Source organism: Myotis davidii, unplaced genomic scaffold (genome assembly GCF_000327345.1).
Source record: "Myotis davidii unplaced genomic scaffold, ASM32734v1 scaffold108, whole genome shotgun sequence".
Classification (NCBI taxonomy): domain Eukaryota; kingdom Metazoa; phylum Chordata; class Mammalia; order Chiroptera; family Vespertilionidae; genus Myotis; species Myotis davidii.
In genome coordinates this window covers 2,086,142-2,102,234 of record NW_006299260.1, presented here as the reverse complement: position 1 = coordinate 2,102,234, position 16,093 = coordinate 2,086,142, and the positions used below count along the sequence as shown (strand labels likewise).

Genomic DNA, 16,093 nt, shown 5'->3' with positions numbered 1-16,093 from the left:
CAGTTACATCTGCCCTTAATATTTCTGTGATGATTATATGAGGTAAAACTTGTGAAAATACTATGAAAAAATAAAGCTTTTATATACATTTAAGGCAATAGTGCTTTATTTTAACACATAAACTTTTGTTTTAAGCCATAAAAATTGTATAGTAGATCTAATTTTGAATTATTTAATATAAATGTTGAGTGAAAACAGGAAGAGAAAATGAGAGAAATTAAAGTTAAGCCCCATTACCCATGTCAGGAACCATGACTTACTTAATTCTTGCATCATAAGTGCTCCTGTTTTTCAGATGCTGAAGCCAAGGGCTACAACCATTGGGTAACGTGCGAAAAGTTCCCATAGCTAGTAACTGGCAGGGCTGAGATTGGAATCCATGCCATTCTCGTCCCAGAACTCCTTTCTGCCTCATCATTCTGTGTCCCTCTCTGAAGTGCCTATATCAATAGAAGTTTCCTATGTAATTTTGTTTTAAAATGTTGTATTTTGATTTATGTGTAATATATTAAACTGTCATAGAGAAACAAGATGATACTAGCTAGCGTCTAAACCTTTTTCTCTTATAGCCCCCAGAGAAAGAGGGTGGATTACCTCGTCATGTTGGTAATAAAACTGAATGTGCCTTGTTGGGATTTCTTTTGGATTTAAAACGGGATTATCAGGATGTTAGAAATGAAATACCAGAAGAATCACTGTACAAAGTCTACACCTTCAATTCTGTTAGGAAGTCCATGAGTACTGTCCTGAAAAATTCTGATGGAAGTTATCGAATATTCAGCAAGGGTGCATCTGAGATAATTCTGAAAAAGTAAGAGTAAAGTGCTGAGATGAATAAATTGCTAACTACAGTTGCTTTATGAAATACCTACTGTGTTGTTACTGTTGCTATTTTCTTTTTGTGAATATGGAGCATTTGATGGCACCTCAGAGCTTTTAGTATATTTTAATGGTATCCTGATATTAGCCCATGGTATTCTGCCATTTTTATACTCCAGTTTCTTTTATTTCTTAGTGTTTTGGTACAGAGGAAATAAGCCCATTACATTCAATTACATCCAGTCTGGTAGATTTAATAAAGTAAATCTTGATACTTGTTTTTAGACATGTTGATTTCATTGTTATATAGGACCATGAAAAATATGCCTCCTATAAAGAAAAACTGAAGTTTTTATATGCAACACTGCCTTGTAGACAGTAGACTCGAAAATGTGATGAATGAATTTTAGATTAGTTTTTAAAATAGCAAAGCATTAAAACTAGGCCTTGAGAATTCTCCTTTTATATCAGAATGAGGTTTTATCCTATTTATGCTTCTGTGGTGTCATATTTAAGTATCTTCTATCATTTTGAATGATAATCTTTCTCTTTTACTGTTCTTATACAGACAGGTAGCTTCAATTTTAATATTAAATGTTTATAATTTCTCCAATGTTTATGTGCTATTACAAGTATTAAAATTATTTGGGTTTCTTTAATTACAGTAGAAAACTTTTAAAAAATTACGAGCAATTTTGAAAATATAGAACTCATTTGAAATTATAACACTTAGAATATTACACTTCTAATTTGCTTTTAAATGGACTATAATATGTGTTATCTTAGTGAATACTTGACAGATTATGGTCTCTAGTCTTAAGGGACAAGTATAAAATTAATGATAAGGCAGCATATGACAGGTGTGTAAAGTTTTAAGATGAAAGATTTTACTACGAAGGATGAAGCATTTGAGATAGGTTTGGGTATGAAATAAGTGCATCAAGGTGAAAGGAATCCGTATCTGAGGAAAAGAGTTGGGTATGCAGGCTGTATGCAGGGGGATAGCTGGTATATAGTTCATCTGAGAAGACATGGGCTGTTGTGGCACACGGGCAACCTAGAGCTTTCTTCTCCCTTCACAGTAAGCTTAGTTATCTGATTTCATTGTGAAGTTTAGAAAATTTGCATCCATGGCTTGCTGGGTAGCAGATAGAAGGTACAGGGCAGATTTTTAAAATCAAGAAACAATCAGGCTTTGATGCTTTCCTGGAACTCACTGGCTTTGGGATTTTAGGCAAATTTTTTCCTTAGCTTACATTTTTCTCCACTGCAAATGAGGGTGAAAACTGTCAACTCTGTAACAGTAAAAAAAAAAATGCATTTAAACATAGCATGGAGTCTGATATATAATAAGTATACAGTAACTATTTCCAAGTGATATTTACATTTCGTTGTAGAGACTCTTAAACATTAGGCTGAACAATTAAAGCTTAGATAAAGTGGGGTGGCAATGGGGGGATGGGGACACATATGTAATACCTTAATCAATAAAGAAAAAATAAATAAAAACTTAGTTGAGTATGGTCAGATAATGGGACTGAAGTATTTTTTTCATCATATAGCGGGATGATCAAAGCTGCGGTTGAAGATAATTCTTACGGCAGGAAATAAGATGGGTTGTGGAGGAGAGAAGGCACTAAAGACAGTTATCAAAAGGCTGTTACAATAAATAGCTCTAGCTCAGAGTAAGAGCCAGAAGTCACTAACAGGAGGAAGAGAAAGAAGAGGCACCATTCAAAAGACAGTTCAGAGAATAAATATGTAGCGCTTTCGAAGTAATGTATATAGACAAGGAAAAAGTACTCAGGTGAGATTTTAGATTTATAGCAGCTCTTCAAATAACATTGTTTCATTCAACAACATTTGTTAGAATGTTGATGAGATGCCATAGGAATTTAATCTTGGTTTGTATCGATTAGTCTGTGGTAAAATTGGTTTCCTTAATGCATCATTTCACTTAAAGTCACAGAACCTGTTGATGATGTTAGTTTGGGACTTGATGTACATTGAACTTACTGGGGTACTCTTGATGTCTGTTAGATGGGCAGTGAGGAGGCAGCTTTTAGCCTTCCATGCAGTAAGATTAAGGGAGCGGTACAACTTCTGAGTGGGACTCTTCAGCAGTGATGGAGAGCTTTGGAAAACAAAACGGAAAATGTAGGTTTGGAAGTCACCTGCCTAGAAGCAGGAGGAGGTAGCATCACAGGAGAGGAGCATAGAGAGGCTGTGTGAAAATAAACTTTAAATAGGGAAGTCCACAGTGTAACTTTGATCTACCACATAATTAAAAGGTTGTGGCTAGTGTCACTGGCAATAAAACTATTTTGGCATTATTTCTCTCATTCAAAGAGAATGCTTATTTTAATAGTAAGTTTTTTTTTGGGGGGGGGGGTTCTTTCATGGTTAAAACAGTATAGGTGATGAAGCAAGGTCTCAGGTAAGGGGTTGATTGAACTTAGCTTTTTACTGTAAAAAAAGAAAATATTTGTAAATTTTGTGTTAATCATTATTAATGCCTAACTCTGTACCAAAATGGGTAGGTGCATAGTTTATTTTTCTCTGCTACCAGGCGTTCTTTGTGAAAATTTAAAAGCTTTGTCTTTCCAAAGGAGAAGGTTTAGGTAATATCTAGAGTAACTGATAAAGTGGAGAGCTATCAACAGAAAGCTATAAAAATTGGAACTGTTTTATAAAGGGGAGATTGAAAAGTGAATATGATTTAAGTCTGTAAAAATACAACATAATGGAATTCTCTAAATTTCAGCTATCAGATCCCATGATTTCTAGCCCTTCCAGTTCACTTTAAATGCCATTCGTAATTATTTCTGTTAATTATTTATGTTTGGATTCAACATTTCCTTTTAGGTGTTTCAAAATCTTGAGTGCTAATGGTGAGGCAAAAGTATTCAGACCAAGGGACCGTGATGATATTATAAAAACTGTGATTGAACCGATGGCATCAGAAGGCTTGAGAACCATATGTCTTGCATTCAGAGATTTCCCAGCAGGAGAACCAGAACCAGACTGGGATAATGAAAATGATATTGTCACCGGCCTTACATGCATTGCTGTTGTGGGGATTGAAGATCCAGTGAGACCGGAGGTGGTGAAACATTCTGTGTTCTGCATGTGCAGAATCTCTTACCTGTAGAGGACCTGGGCACTAACTATAATCAGTTTCCTAGTAAACCTCTCAGTGCTGATGATCTTACTTTTTCTCTGTGAATCCAAGATAAGTGAAATAATAGTGCTTGTGATGCAATGCTATTTATAGTTTATCTCCTTGTTTGTTTTTTTACTATTTATAGTTTAGACAGCTTCTCTTTGAGATGCTGTGTTTATAGTATTATAACCTAGCATAGTGCCTTCAACTAAGTAGGTTTTTCCGTTTATATTAAATTTAAAAACAGATACTATTAAGTTGTTTTTAGTCTCTAGCACTGTTCAGTTGACAGTTGAACTCTGTGATGATAAAAATGTTCTATATATTGTTCAGTACAGTAGCCACTGGCCATATGTGACTACTGAGTTCTCAAATGTGGGTGATATAACCGAAAACCTGAATTTTTTATTTTACTTGATGTAAATTAAAGCATTAAGTTTATTGAGCAATTAATATATCCAGGTACTATACTAGGGAACTAGAGACATAAAGATTTTTGAGATCTGACCTCTGGCCTTAAGGAAGTCACTTTCTGAGTGGGGGTGGACAAACATATGATAATTATAATCCAGGATGTTAGTACATTGTTAGATATACAGATAACATGTTACATGAGCACAGACCATGAGCCCTTAACTTAGTGTAGAAGCATATTTTGAGTTCTTACTGTGTGCCAGATACTATGCCAAGTGCTTTGCATGTATTATTTCTTTTCTTGTTCACTTCTGTGATTTATTACTACTCTCAATTGACAGGCTAAAAAAAAGTTAAAGATATGTAGAGGTAACCTTTACAACATAGAGCTAGTGTATTTAAGTCCTGGCTCTGTCTAAAACATATGCTTAAAAAGACCACTATGCTATATTAAGCACTGGAGTGGTCAAGTGAAACTTCCTACAGGTTAATTACCTGATCTGAGTCTTAAAGGATGAGGAGGTATTAAGCTAAACCAAGAGAGAGAGCAGTAAACACATTCTGAGCAAAGAAGCAATGTGAGTGAAAGCACAGACAGCTTTTGTTCACCGTGAACTAATTGATTCAACCCGCAGTATGTAGTACCAACCACTCTTTTCTTTTTTTTCGAGGCACTCTTTTAGAACTAGAAATACTGCACTAACCAGGAAACTTCTAGAAAAGTGAGATAACCAAACAGACAAAATTATAGATATGCCAAGTGAAAATACATTCTGTGAGACTTGGTCCCTGCCCTCCTAGACCTCACATTCTGGATGTCAGGGCAGGGAGGGAGGAGTGACATTAGTAAGACAAATACACATGTGATAAAAGCTATAAAAGGGCAAATAAGAACAGGGTGATGAAATAAGGCAACAGAGAGGCCACATTAGCAATCTCTGAGGATATGACATCTGAGCTGAGATCTGATGGATGAACGTGAGCCAGCATGTAGATAGCTGCAAGAAGAGTATTCAGGCAAATGGATCGAAATATGCAGAGACCTGAAGATGAGACAGTATTTAGATGGAAAGCAGGTCAGTGTGGCTAATTGGACAAGAAGGGCCGGATGAGATTATCTCTGGCCTTTCTAGGCAATAAGAGTTCTGAATGTTATTCTAAAATTAAAGAAATTCTGGCTAGAAATGACATGATTCATGTTGTTAAAATACTATTTAGGGTACTGGGTAAGAACTGGAAATAAGAGGGGTAGAAGCAGGGAAGCCGGTAAGATCATTGCAGTAATTCCAGGCAAGAGATGATCATGGTTTAGAACCACAGATGTGGCCAAGGAGAAGAAGAAAGGGGTGATTTCAAAGGAAAGCGGGGTGGGACCAATAGGAATGAGTAGGCTGGGTTTGGATATACTGTTTTAACTTTATTGAGATGTCTGAAACATCAGGATAAATGTCAAGTAGGCATTTGGACCTAGGAGCCTGAAAGTGGTCGAGGCTGAAGCATTCGCATTTGAGGTTAAAGGAGATCTCTGAGGAAAGTGTGTAGCTAAAGAGGATTTAAAACTGCCATGTCTCCACAATTAGACATCTTCTAGAAGAGGGGGAATCAGTCTCACTTACATAACTGGGTGGGTCTGAGATGATAATAAGAGAATCAGAAGCAGCAGCATGTTTAGAGCTCAAGATAAATTGAGTTTGGGGTTTAGGAGTTTCGAAGGCTTATAAAACACCAAAGGGGATACTTCTTAAAAAATATTTTTTCATTTCTGAGAGCGAGAGAGATACAGAAACATCAATGATGAGAGAGAATCATTGATTGGCTGTCTCCTGCATGCCCCACATGGGATCGAGCCCACAACCCAGGCATGTGCCCCAACCAGGAATTGAACCGTGACCTCCTGGTTCATAGTCTACCACTGAGCCACGACAGTCGGGCAAAGTAGATAATTTTTGCCAACCTTTGGTCAAAGCAAAACCATTCAGAGTTTTATACATTGACTTATGGCTTAAATCTTATCTAAATATAATATTAAATCAGAATGTCTACAACTGATTTCCTTTTGGAAAAAATATTACTATTGTGTTCTTGGCATTGAGGTTAAGGGAGAGTTTTATCTTTTTTAAATATGGAAGTGGCACTTAATTTTTTCAGTATTACAAAATCGGATGGGTACTACTATACTAAAAGAGGCAGTGTAATGTGAAACAGCTTTCTCTTAGTATTCTGCACTATGCAGTTCTCATGTAGAGAATCTGGATTAATTAGATATCTAGGAGAAATTCATTGCATATGCATAGGTACTTGAACAAGGTACTTAGCCTCTCTTCAGTTTCTTACCTGTAAAAGTAGAGGTAGTTTAAATTTTAACTGGAAGTATTTGGTGGTTAGGGGGCAATTAATAAACGTTAGTTTGCCATTCTTAAATATTATTTGCCACATAGTTTTAACTTGAGACCAGTTTCTTTCTCTTATTAATTGTTCCCCTGTTCCAAGTGATCTCAGGATAACCCTGGATCACTGGGTGCTTAGTTGGACAAATTTGAGTTACATTTTATTTCAAGTGGGATATTAGGGTATATATTACATTTATATAGCAGACCAGTACTGGTTTATTTATTTTTTAATAATCTGGGCAAGCTCTGTCCTTTCACCCACCTCTGTGTCATTAGCACCCAGCACACTGCCTGGCTTTCAGTAAATATTAAAAGTGGGTGTAAATGATGTTTCTTGCCAATGATTTGAATGACTGAGAGTTGACTGAATGGAGGGATATACTTTATATTGTAAATCCTTAAACTTAGAGATTCACTTATGTTGCGAGTAGTTAAATTGCACATGTTTTAAGACATAATGGTACTCTGTTTAGGATATGTTCCTCCTTGGAAAATACTCAAGGATGAATGTTTTCACAGTTGTTGAATTCAGTAGTTCGACAAATACTATGCTCTTCTTATATGCCAGGCACTTATTTGTTAAATGAATGATAGGCATTGTACTGGGCATTGGTGATCCAAGCATGAGAAGGTAAGGGTTCTATCCTCAAGAAGCTCATTGATTTGCTGAAAACTTAGGTGAACAAGTAACTATAGTATGATGTAATGAGCTGTAATGGAGGTCTGTATGATACAGATCTCTCTGAGCAGGCCATGAAAGCTCCCAGAGATATCACACTTAAATTGTATTTACAATAGAAGTCATAAACAGCTTATAGGCAAAATTAAGCCTTTAGTCACATGTGTGTTTAAAACATTAAATATTGAGAGAGCACACACAAGTCTGGGTTTTTGCTTTTTCTTGAAAGTGTAGGTTCTGTGAACATTGGGCACTCCTTTCCCCATGGTAAAATTAGACTAGAGCTGAGTAGCTTTTACTGGGTATTCATCTCAGAGCTTGTCACTTCCAGAGTGTTTTCCTCTTTATGTTAACCTCTACGGCCTTCTTTTATGTTACCTGCATTTGCGTTTTCAACCTGTGCTCTGGTAGGATCAGCGTGCATTTTCTGGTTAGAGAAGAGCAGGGGATTGCAGGAACACGCACGCAAATAGTATGTAGACCAGTCATCTATCAAGTTATATATAATAGAGAAATATTTTACATAAAGTTAGGAAAGTATTCTGAGGTTCCAGTGTAAAACTCTGTTATACTGAGAACTTTATGGTTTATAATACAACAGTAGGAGAGTCAAATATTTATAAGAAAATGGATTAGAAAAAGAACTCTTCTGTCATTTTTTAAAGGAGTAACAAACATAAAGACAGGAATATGACTTAAAAAGCTGGTGCAATAGCTTAAGCAACAAGTAGTGGGGACAAGATAAATCGATAGCCCATCAAGGTATATAGGGTAAGGGAGATGGAAGAGGTCAGATGACTTAGATTTCTGTTAGATAATAGATTTAGAAAACAAATTTGGACACCTAAAGTTTGATGCCCACTTTTCTTGTGAAACTATGACTCCAGCTCTCAAAATGAGATGGAAAGATATAGATTTCAAAGTTACTAGCACACAGTTGGCCGTTGAAGATCTGAGAGTAGGTGAGCTACCCATAATTCTAAAGAACCTCACCATTCACTCTGGTGTTGTATGGACAGTAAAACCAGAAAGGTCGGAAGCCATCCAGAGAAGAATTGCCTAATGGTTGCCAGGGAGAAAGGTGCTTTTAAAAACCTGTAGTAAATAATAATGCAAACAGGTTAAGTTGACTGACAACTGAAAAAGAAGCCTGAACTAGGACTGGCAGTAGAAGAGGAAAGAAGAGATTATTGGGAATAATTCAAGAAATACTGAATATTGAAATGAATTAAAGTTATCATTTATGGGACTATGAGGTAATGCATATTTGTTCAGTGGGGATTTTTCCCTCTGGAAGTACTGATTTTCTTTTGTAATACGGATTTCTTCTTTCCATGTAAACCAGGTACCAGATGCAATAAAGAAATGTCAGAAGGCTGGAATTACTGTGCGGATGGTCACAGGTGATAATATTAATACTGCTCGGGCTATTGCCAGCAAATGTGGTATCTTACACCCTGGAGAAGATTTCCTATGTATAGAAGGTAAAGATTTCAACAGAAGAATACGAAATGAAAAAGGAGAGGTATGGGTTTTGATTTTTTAAGTGTCTTTAATGTATTAGAAATTCCATTCAACAAATGCATATTGAACATGCACTATGTTAGACATTAAGTATGAGTAAACGCAGCCAGCACCTCATCAAGCAAAACACAAGCATGTTAGGAAAAGGTACAAATTTGTGAGCACTTATTTTTCTTAAGTTTAAGCCCTATTTCAGAAATGCAATAGTGTAAGCGAGTAATAGGAGATGAGTTTGGAAAGGTTGATATGAAATACATCTTAAGGGTCCCCAAAGTCTCTGAACTTTTCATGCTAATTTAAGGAGCTTCCATTTTCATAGGCAGTGGGGAGATTTTAAAAATTTGATCATATATATATATATATATACACATACATGACAGTACTTCTCAAGGGTGAGTAGGCGTCAGAGTTACTTGGAAACGTTTTAAAAACAAATTGATGGGTAGGCCCCACCCCAGAGTATTTAATAAGATAACCCGGGGCCTTCCCAAGCATTTGCATTTCTAACAAGTTCCCAGGAATTGCTGGTGCTGCTAGTCTGTTAACCACACTTGGAGAACCACTGATACATATCGTAGATCACTAATTTGGGATTATGAAACTAGATTTGGGTTTATTTTAACTTTGACAAAAATTTATAGATTGAGCAAGAGCGGATAGACAAGATTTGGCCAAAGCTTCGAGTACTTGCAAGATCATCTCCTACTGACAAACATACACTGGTTAAAGGTAAGTAGATCTTATTTCAGTGTCCTGAAATAGTAATAGATGATGAATATTGGGTTGAATCATGAATATCATCTTTTCCAATAAATTCTAAATATGTTTCTTTTTGACACCTTAGGTGAATGTGTTAATCTTCAGTGATTAAAACAGGATATTGCTCCTAATATAACCTTTATTTCTGGAGTTGTTCCTTGCCCAATAGCAGTTTCCATTTCTTATGTTTGCTTAGTTATTTATTTTTAACCTTGAGTCTGTAAAATTGACTCCTCCGATATTCTGCAGAATCACCTTTTTAATTAAAGGGAATGTTTTTACAGCCCAAATATTTACTTTTATTTTAGGTATAATTGACAGCACAGTCTCAGACCAACGCCAGGTTGTAGCGGTAACCGGTGATGGTACAAATGATGGTCCGGCACTGAAAAAAGCTGATGTTGGATTTGCAATGGTAGGAGCTTACCTATTCAGGTGTAATTTACTGGCTGGGTTTTTTGTTTGTTTTGCTGTTTTTTACTAAATGTCAATTGATTTTAGATATTATCTCTCAAGATTAGCGTGAAGAATACTATATAGTCTAAATTGATTTATAAATATAATTAGTTTATACACTAATGCAGTGAACTCTGGGTGGAGGATGACTTCTTTTGAACAATTGTAATAAGATCATACATTTACCTTATACTCTGTAAAGCATTTTAGTGTCTGTCATTTCATCTGAACCTTGCAACAGTCCCCTTCAATAGGAGATAAGCTCAGAACAGTTATGTATATTAAAGATAAAAAAAACAAAATAATTGAAATCTTCCATGTAACTACAAATGTCTCTTTAGAGTAATTGAGCGTTCAAGTTAAGTCTCCTTCCATTGCCATATATTCCCCCTTTACCCTTTTCTACCTTCCCCCACTTATATATGAACTTAAAATGTTCAATTGACAAACAAAATATATCTCATGGTTTTCATTTTGTATCAGTCTTTTGAGTTTTAAAAATAAAAATTTGCAAGTGCTTATATAAAAATAGAAAAGAGTAATTGTCATTTTATATTATATGTAATCTTTTTTAATTTTCTTTGTGTTTTTTTTAATTAAATCTTTATTGTTGAAAGTATTACATATGTCCCTCCTTTTCCCCATTGATCCCTTCTAACCCGCCCTTAGCCCCCACCCAGGCCTTCACCATCCTACTGTCTGTGTCCATGGGTTATGCATATATGCACACAAGTTCTTTGATTGGTTGCAGTCTTTTTTGATAGGAACCCCTCCCCGCCAAGTTCTCAGTTTAGACTTGATTATTTAAAGCACTGGATTATTATCTTGTACTGGTGCTTTGGTGCTTGTAGCCGTAGTACTGGTAAAGCATGTACTATAACATGGGCATCATTAAATACATATGCTACATAAATGTTTAATGATTGAAATTAAGTTGTTACATCTTTGAATCTGTTACTCCCAGTTTTTAGTGTTGAAATGAATCTTTGCACTCTCAGTGCCATAGAAAATTTAAGTATTTTATTTTAATTTAGTTTTATTTTATTTTTGGACATTACAGGTCCATAATAATAATTCTCAAATCCAAAAATCTGAAAACTGACATTGTTTTCCTAAATTTGCATCAGACTCATTTGACTACAAACCTTTATCCTGACCTGATGTGAGAGTGTTCATATCTTAATATGAATATTTGGAGCCATTGTAGAGATATTAATATGTTTTGTGGGGTGCTGACACCCTCTTGGAGAATTTATGATAGAAGTGATGTGTCTCATTATCTTTTTAAGATATAAAAAGTTGAATTTTGAAATACAGTTTGGTCCCAAAGGTTTCAGATAAGAGAATATTTATGTATACCAGTGTTTATTTGAATAATTTGTCCTGATATTTTGAGGCTAAACCGCCACCACAGTGGCAGCCTTTCAAAAGGAGTGAGCAAGGTGGAAAATGGATACATTCTGTCTGTGAATGTGTTGGTAGGCCATTTTGTCATTGTGTGAACATCACAGGCACCTACACAAACCTAGACGGCATAGCCGACTACACACCAAGGCTGGATGGTATAGCCTCTTGCTCCCAAGGTACAAACCTGTATAGCATGTTACTGTACAAAACAACAGGAGATTAAACCAAGAACAAGAGAAAATGATGTAGTCAAGAGACATGGCCAACATGAGATGGATGAGGCTACTGAGTAACATGACATATGTTTTATAGCAAAGTGGGTTTTTTTGTAAGTAGAAACAGTACACTCTAAAATAACAATAAAAAGTCTGTTTTAGTAAATACATAAAGCAGTAAGACGCCATTATCATTATAAAGTATTCTGTATTGTATGTAAATGTATATACTATCCTTTTATACAACTAGCCCCACAGATTTGTTTACACCAGCATCACCACCAATGTGTGAGTAACGTGTGCCTATGACATTACAGCAGCTGCAATGTCACAAGGCAATAGAAATTTTTCAGCGCCCTTATAATTTTAGGGGACCCCCATTACATATATGTGGTCATTGACCAAAACACTTATGCAGCTCATGACTGTGGTTTTAACATAGATAGAAGAAGGTTTGGTGTGGGGGAAATGGGATGTGAAACAGGATTGACTGGTGGTCCCACCTGATGAGGACCTTGAAATAGGAAGATAAGGAATTTGTTCTTTCCCTGGCAACATCTGATGGAATAAAATTATTTTAGAGACACACTGCATGTTAGCATACAGCTCCCAGAAGCTCATAAGAAAGCTGTTTATCTTTTTTTGTTTGATGAAAAGTTTCCCAAAATTTTTTATTATGGAACTAGTTTTTCTTAGTTTATTCTTCAATTACAGTTGACATACAATATTATATTAGTTTCAGGTGTACAACATAGTGACCAGATGTTTATATACCTTACAAAGTGATTCCCCACCACCACCATAAGTCTAGTACCATCTGACTTGTACATGCTTATTACAATGTTTTTAACTATATTCCCTCTGCTCCCATTTACATCCCCATGACTATTTTAATAACTGGAAATTTTGAAGGATTCTGAACAAAGAAGTGATGAGATTTGCATTTGTAAAAGACAGGAGAATGATTAGAGGCAAGGAAACCTCTTGGGTTTAGATGTGTTAAATATGTTGCACATTAAAGGTAAAAATATTCAGATTAGGAGCTAGAGATTAAAATTTTAAAATTGTTCCTTCATTGAATATTTCAAGAAAAGCTTGACTTAAACTTTGTTTTTATGTTTATTAAACAATATATGCATAGCATTTAAAAAATCAAATACCTGTCTCCTACCGCATAACATTTCATCTAGTCTCATTGTTTTCACTAAAGAAAACCAACTATTTTAACTGTTTGCCTTCATATATCGAAATGACATCATTATAGTGCTTTTTGATTTATTTTTTTAACAAAAAGCATTTGCTATTGCCTTTTCATTAAGTAACAGAAGGAGTTAGCACTTCCACATGCACACATACACAGACACACACACACGACATCCACCCCAGTACACATTCATGCACACTACCTACCCTATCATTCTGCTATCAGAGTTATAATTTTGGATAGATAAATATAGTTCCTTTTATTTCCTTGTACAACTTTTTTTATTCCTGTAAGTTGTCTTTTTAATTCACTTTCTTTTTCATTTTATTTATTTTTGCTTAGGTTTTCTATGTATTTAACACTGATTCATCACCAACTTCTCCCTGACACCTGTTCCTTCTTTGTGCACTATTCCCCTGATTTATTTTTATTTATTTTTTATTTTTTTACTTCTTGGGCATTTTATCTTGGTTTTTTGTCCTTTTTTTCCTGTGTACCATACCTTTGTTGTCTTGCTATATTTCCAGGGCTATTTCCTCAACTTATTTTTCATTTATGAGTCATATTTAATTTCTAAGAGTTGTTTTTGGATCTCTGAGTTTTTGTTCTCATCTTAACATCCTGTTTTTATCTCATTGATGTGCCTTTTAGCTTTCTAAACATTTAATTTTTTTTTGATGATGAATTTGTCTCTGTAGACTCTGTCTCTACTTTCCTTTTGGTTTAGTCTCCATCTTTCAGGTTAGTGCTTTGCTAGTGTAAAGATGAAAAGCTGGAAAGTCTTGGGCCTTTAGGTGGGATTTGTCAACCAGAAGCTTCTCTGTAAAGGGATCTGGCTTAGTCATTTCACTTCTTAGGGTACCTTGAACTGCAGTATTTTTAGGTCTTTCTCTTAAGATGATCAGATTTCCTAGAAAAGAGTCTTCAAATCTGCTGCCTAGAGAGCAGTCCTGAATACTGGTATCCTGGGAAACAGGTAGAGAAGGAAAGGTAAAAGTCTCAACATTCATTAAACACAGGTACTCCTAACCCCGGTCCCTTTAAAAAAAAAATGTTTTTATTTTCAGAGAGAGGAAGGGAGAGAGAAAAAAAACATTCATTGATGGGCTGCCACCTGCACTATCCCTATTAGCGATCAAGCCAGCATCCTGGGCATGTGCCCTGACTGGGAATCGAACCTGCAACCTCCTGGTGTATGGGACAGCATTCAACCAACTGAGCCACACCAGCTGGGCTCCCTTTTATTTTATTTTTTCCTTCAGTCTAACACCCCGTACTCAACAGTGCTTGGTACCCTTCAGTCCAGACATTCTCTATAAATTAGCAGGCAGTTTTTTTGCCATATCAGGGGGAGTGGCAAATTGCCTGGTTGTGTGGACTTGGGAAGGGGCTCTGAGGATCTAGCTTTCTTATCACTTTGTTATTAACATTTAGCACACATACAGAAAAGTGCCTGAGTCATAAGTACAGAACTGACTAGATTATCACATGTGAACAAACCTGAGCTATGCAAGGCAAGGAATAGAGATATACCTATTCCCCAGGCACCTCAACCACACTCACTTCTAATGATTGCCCCGTCTCTCTGCAAAGATAATCAGTATTCTAAAGGTTACTTTAATCTGTTTTGAACTTTGTACAGAAGAATCATATTGAGTCCAGCTTCCTGTGTTATTATGCTTGTGAGGTTCATCTGTGTTGTTGTAGATAGTATAGTTCTCTCTTTTTTTAATTAATCCGTGACATTGATCTATCCCATCCTACCATTGATGGACATTATTTTTTTAAATATATTTTTATTGATTTCATAGAGGAAGGGAGAGGGAGAGAAAGAGAGATAGAAACGTCAATGATGAGAGAGAATCATGGATTGGCTGCCTCCTGCACGCCCCCTTCTGGGGATCGAGCCCACAACCTAGGCGTGTGCCCTTGACCAGAATCGAACCCGAGACCCTTCAGTTTGCAGACTGACCCTCTACCCACTGAACCAAACCAGCTAGGGCTGATGGACATTATTGTTCTTAGTTTGGACCATCTAAGTACTTCTTCAGTGTCTTCGGTAGACTTTCAATAAATCCTCCTTTTTTTTTCCTCAATATATTTTTATTATGTTCTCTATAATCCACAAATGAGTGAGATCATGTGGTATTTATCTTTCTCTGACTGGCTTATTTCACTTAGCATAATGCTCTCCAGTTCCATGCATGCTGTTGCAAAAGGCAAGAGTTCCTTTTTTTTACTGCAGCAATCCTCCTATTTTTAATCATAACTTCACCCTTCCTGCCAGTTCTACCTGTGCTGCCAAGTCCTGAGCTTATATAGGAGAGTTGTGGCTTTGGATTCAGTTTTCTAGAGGTCTGCTAATGTTACTTAATATTTGGTTATCTGCTTTTCAACCTCTTAAGCAGACCAGTGGTTTTATTGCTAGCTTTACCCAGTGGCCAAGTTTCTATTGAACAAGCACAAAAAACATTTTAAAGTATGATACTTTGTAAAGCACTGTGTAATATGAAGTAAGAATTCTCGTGATCGGCTTTGGATTCAGTTTTCTAGAGGTCTGCTAATGTTACTTAATATTTGGTTATCTGCTTTTCAACCTCTTAAGCAGACCAGTGGTTTTATTGCTAGCTTTACCCAGTGGCCAAGTTTCTATTGAACAAGCACAAAAAACATTTTAAAGTATGATACTTTGTAAAGCACTGTGTAATATGAAGTAAGAATTCTCGTGATCCGCAATGTGTTAAGATTCTCTTGCAGTATCTTCTTTCCCACTAATTTTGTCTTTGTGTTTTTATTTTTAAATATATTTTTTGTGTGTGACTTTCGGAAGGAACTGGGGTAATGCTTGTGTCCGTTCCTCTTTTTTAAACCCAATTTAAACTTTATTTTCAAACCTTTTTTATTTTTGATTTCTCCTAAGATAGAATTTCTGAGAGATGCTATCTTAGAATAACTATGTTACCTTCTTTTATAGCAAATATGAGTCAGTAATTATTAAGTACAATGGTGGTTTATAGTTGATCAATTGAATATTATCCTTTTGAATATTAAAAATTATATTTT

General features: G+C 35.8%; 1 protein-coding gene across 4 annotated transcripts in view; it reads left to right on the top strand.

The window, feature by feature from the left end:
- ATP2B1 (ATPase, Ca++ transporting, plasma membrane 1) overlaps positions 1-16,093 on the top strand; it is a 63,118-nt gene that overhangs the window by 27,985 nt on the left and 19,040 nt on the right. For all 4 annotated transcript variants that reach the window (XM_006774747.2, XM_006774746.2, XM_006774745.2 and 1 more), the window contains exons 10-14: positions 570-811; positions 3,685-3,922; positions 8,811-8,990; positions 9,631-9,718; positions 10,057-10,163. In XM_006774747.2, the coding sequence (XP_006774810.1) occupies positions 570-811; positions 3,685-3,922; positions 8,811-8,990; positions 9,631-9,718; positions 10,057-10,163 (855 nt within the window). The remainder of the gene's footprint in view (positions 1-569; positions 812-3,684; positions 3,923-8,810; positions 8,991-9,630; positions 9,719-10,056; positions 10,164-16,093) is intronic.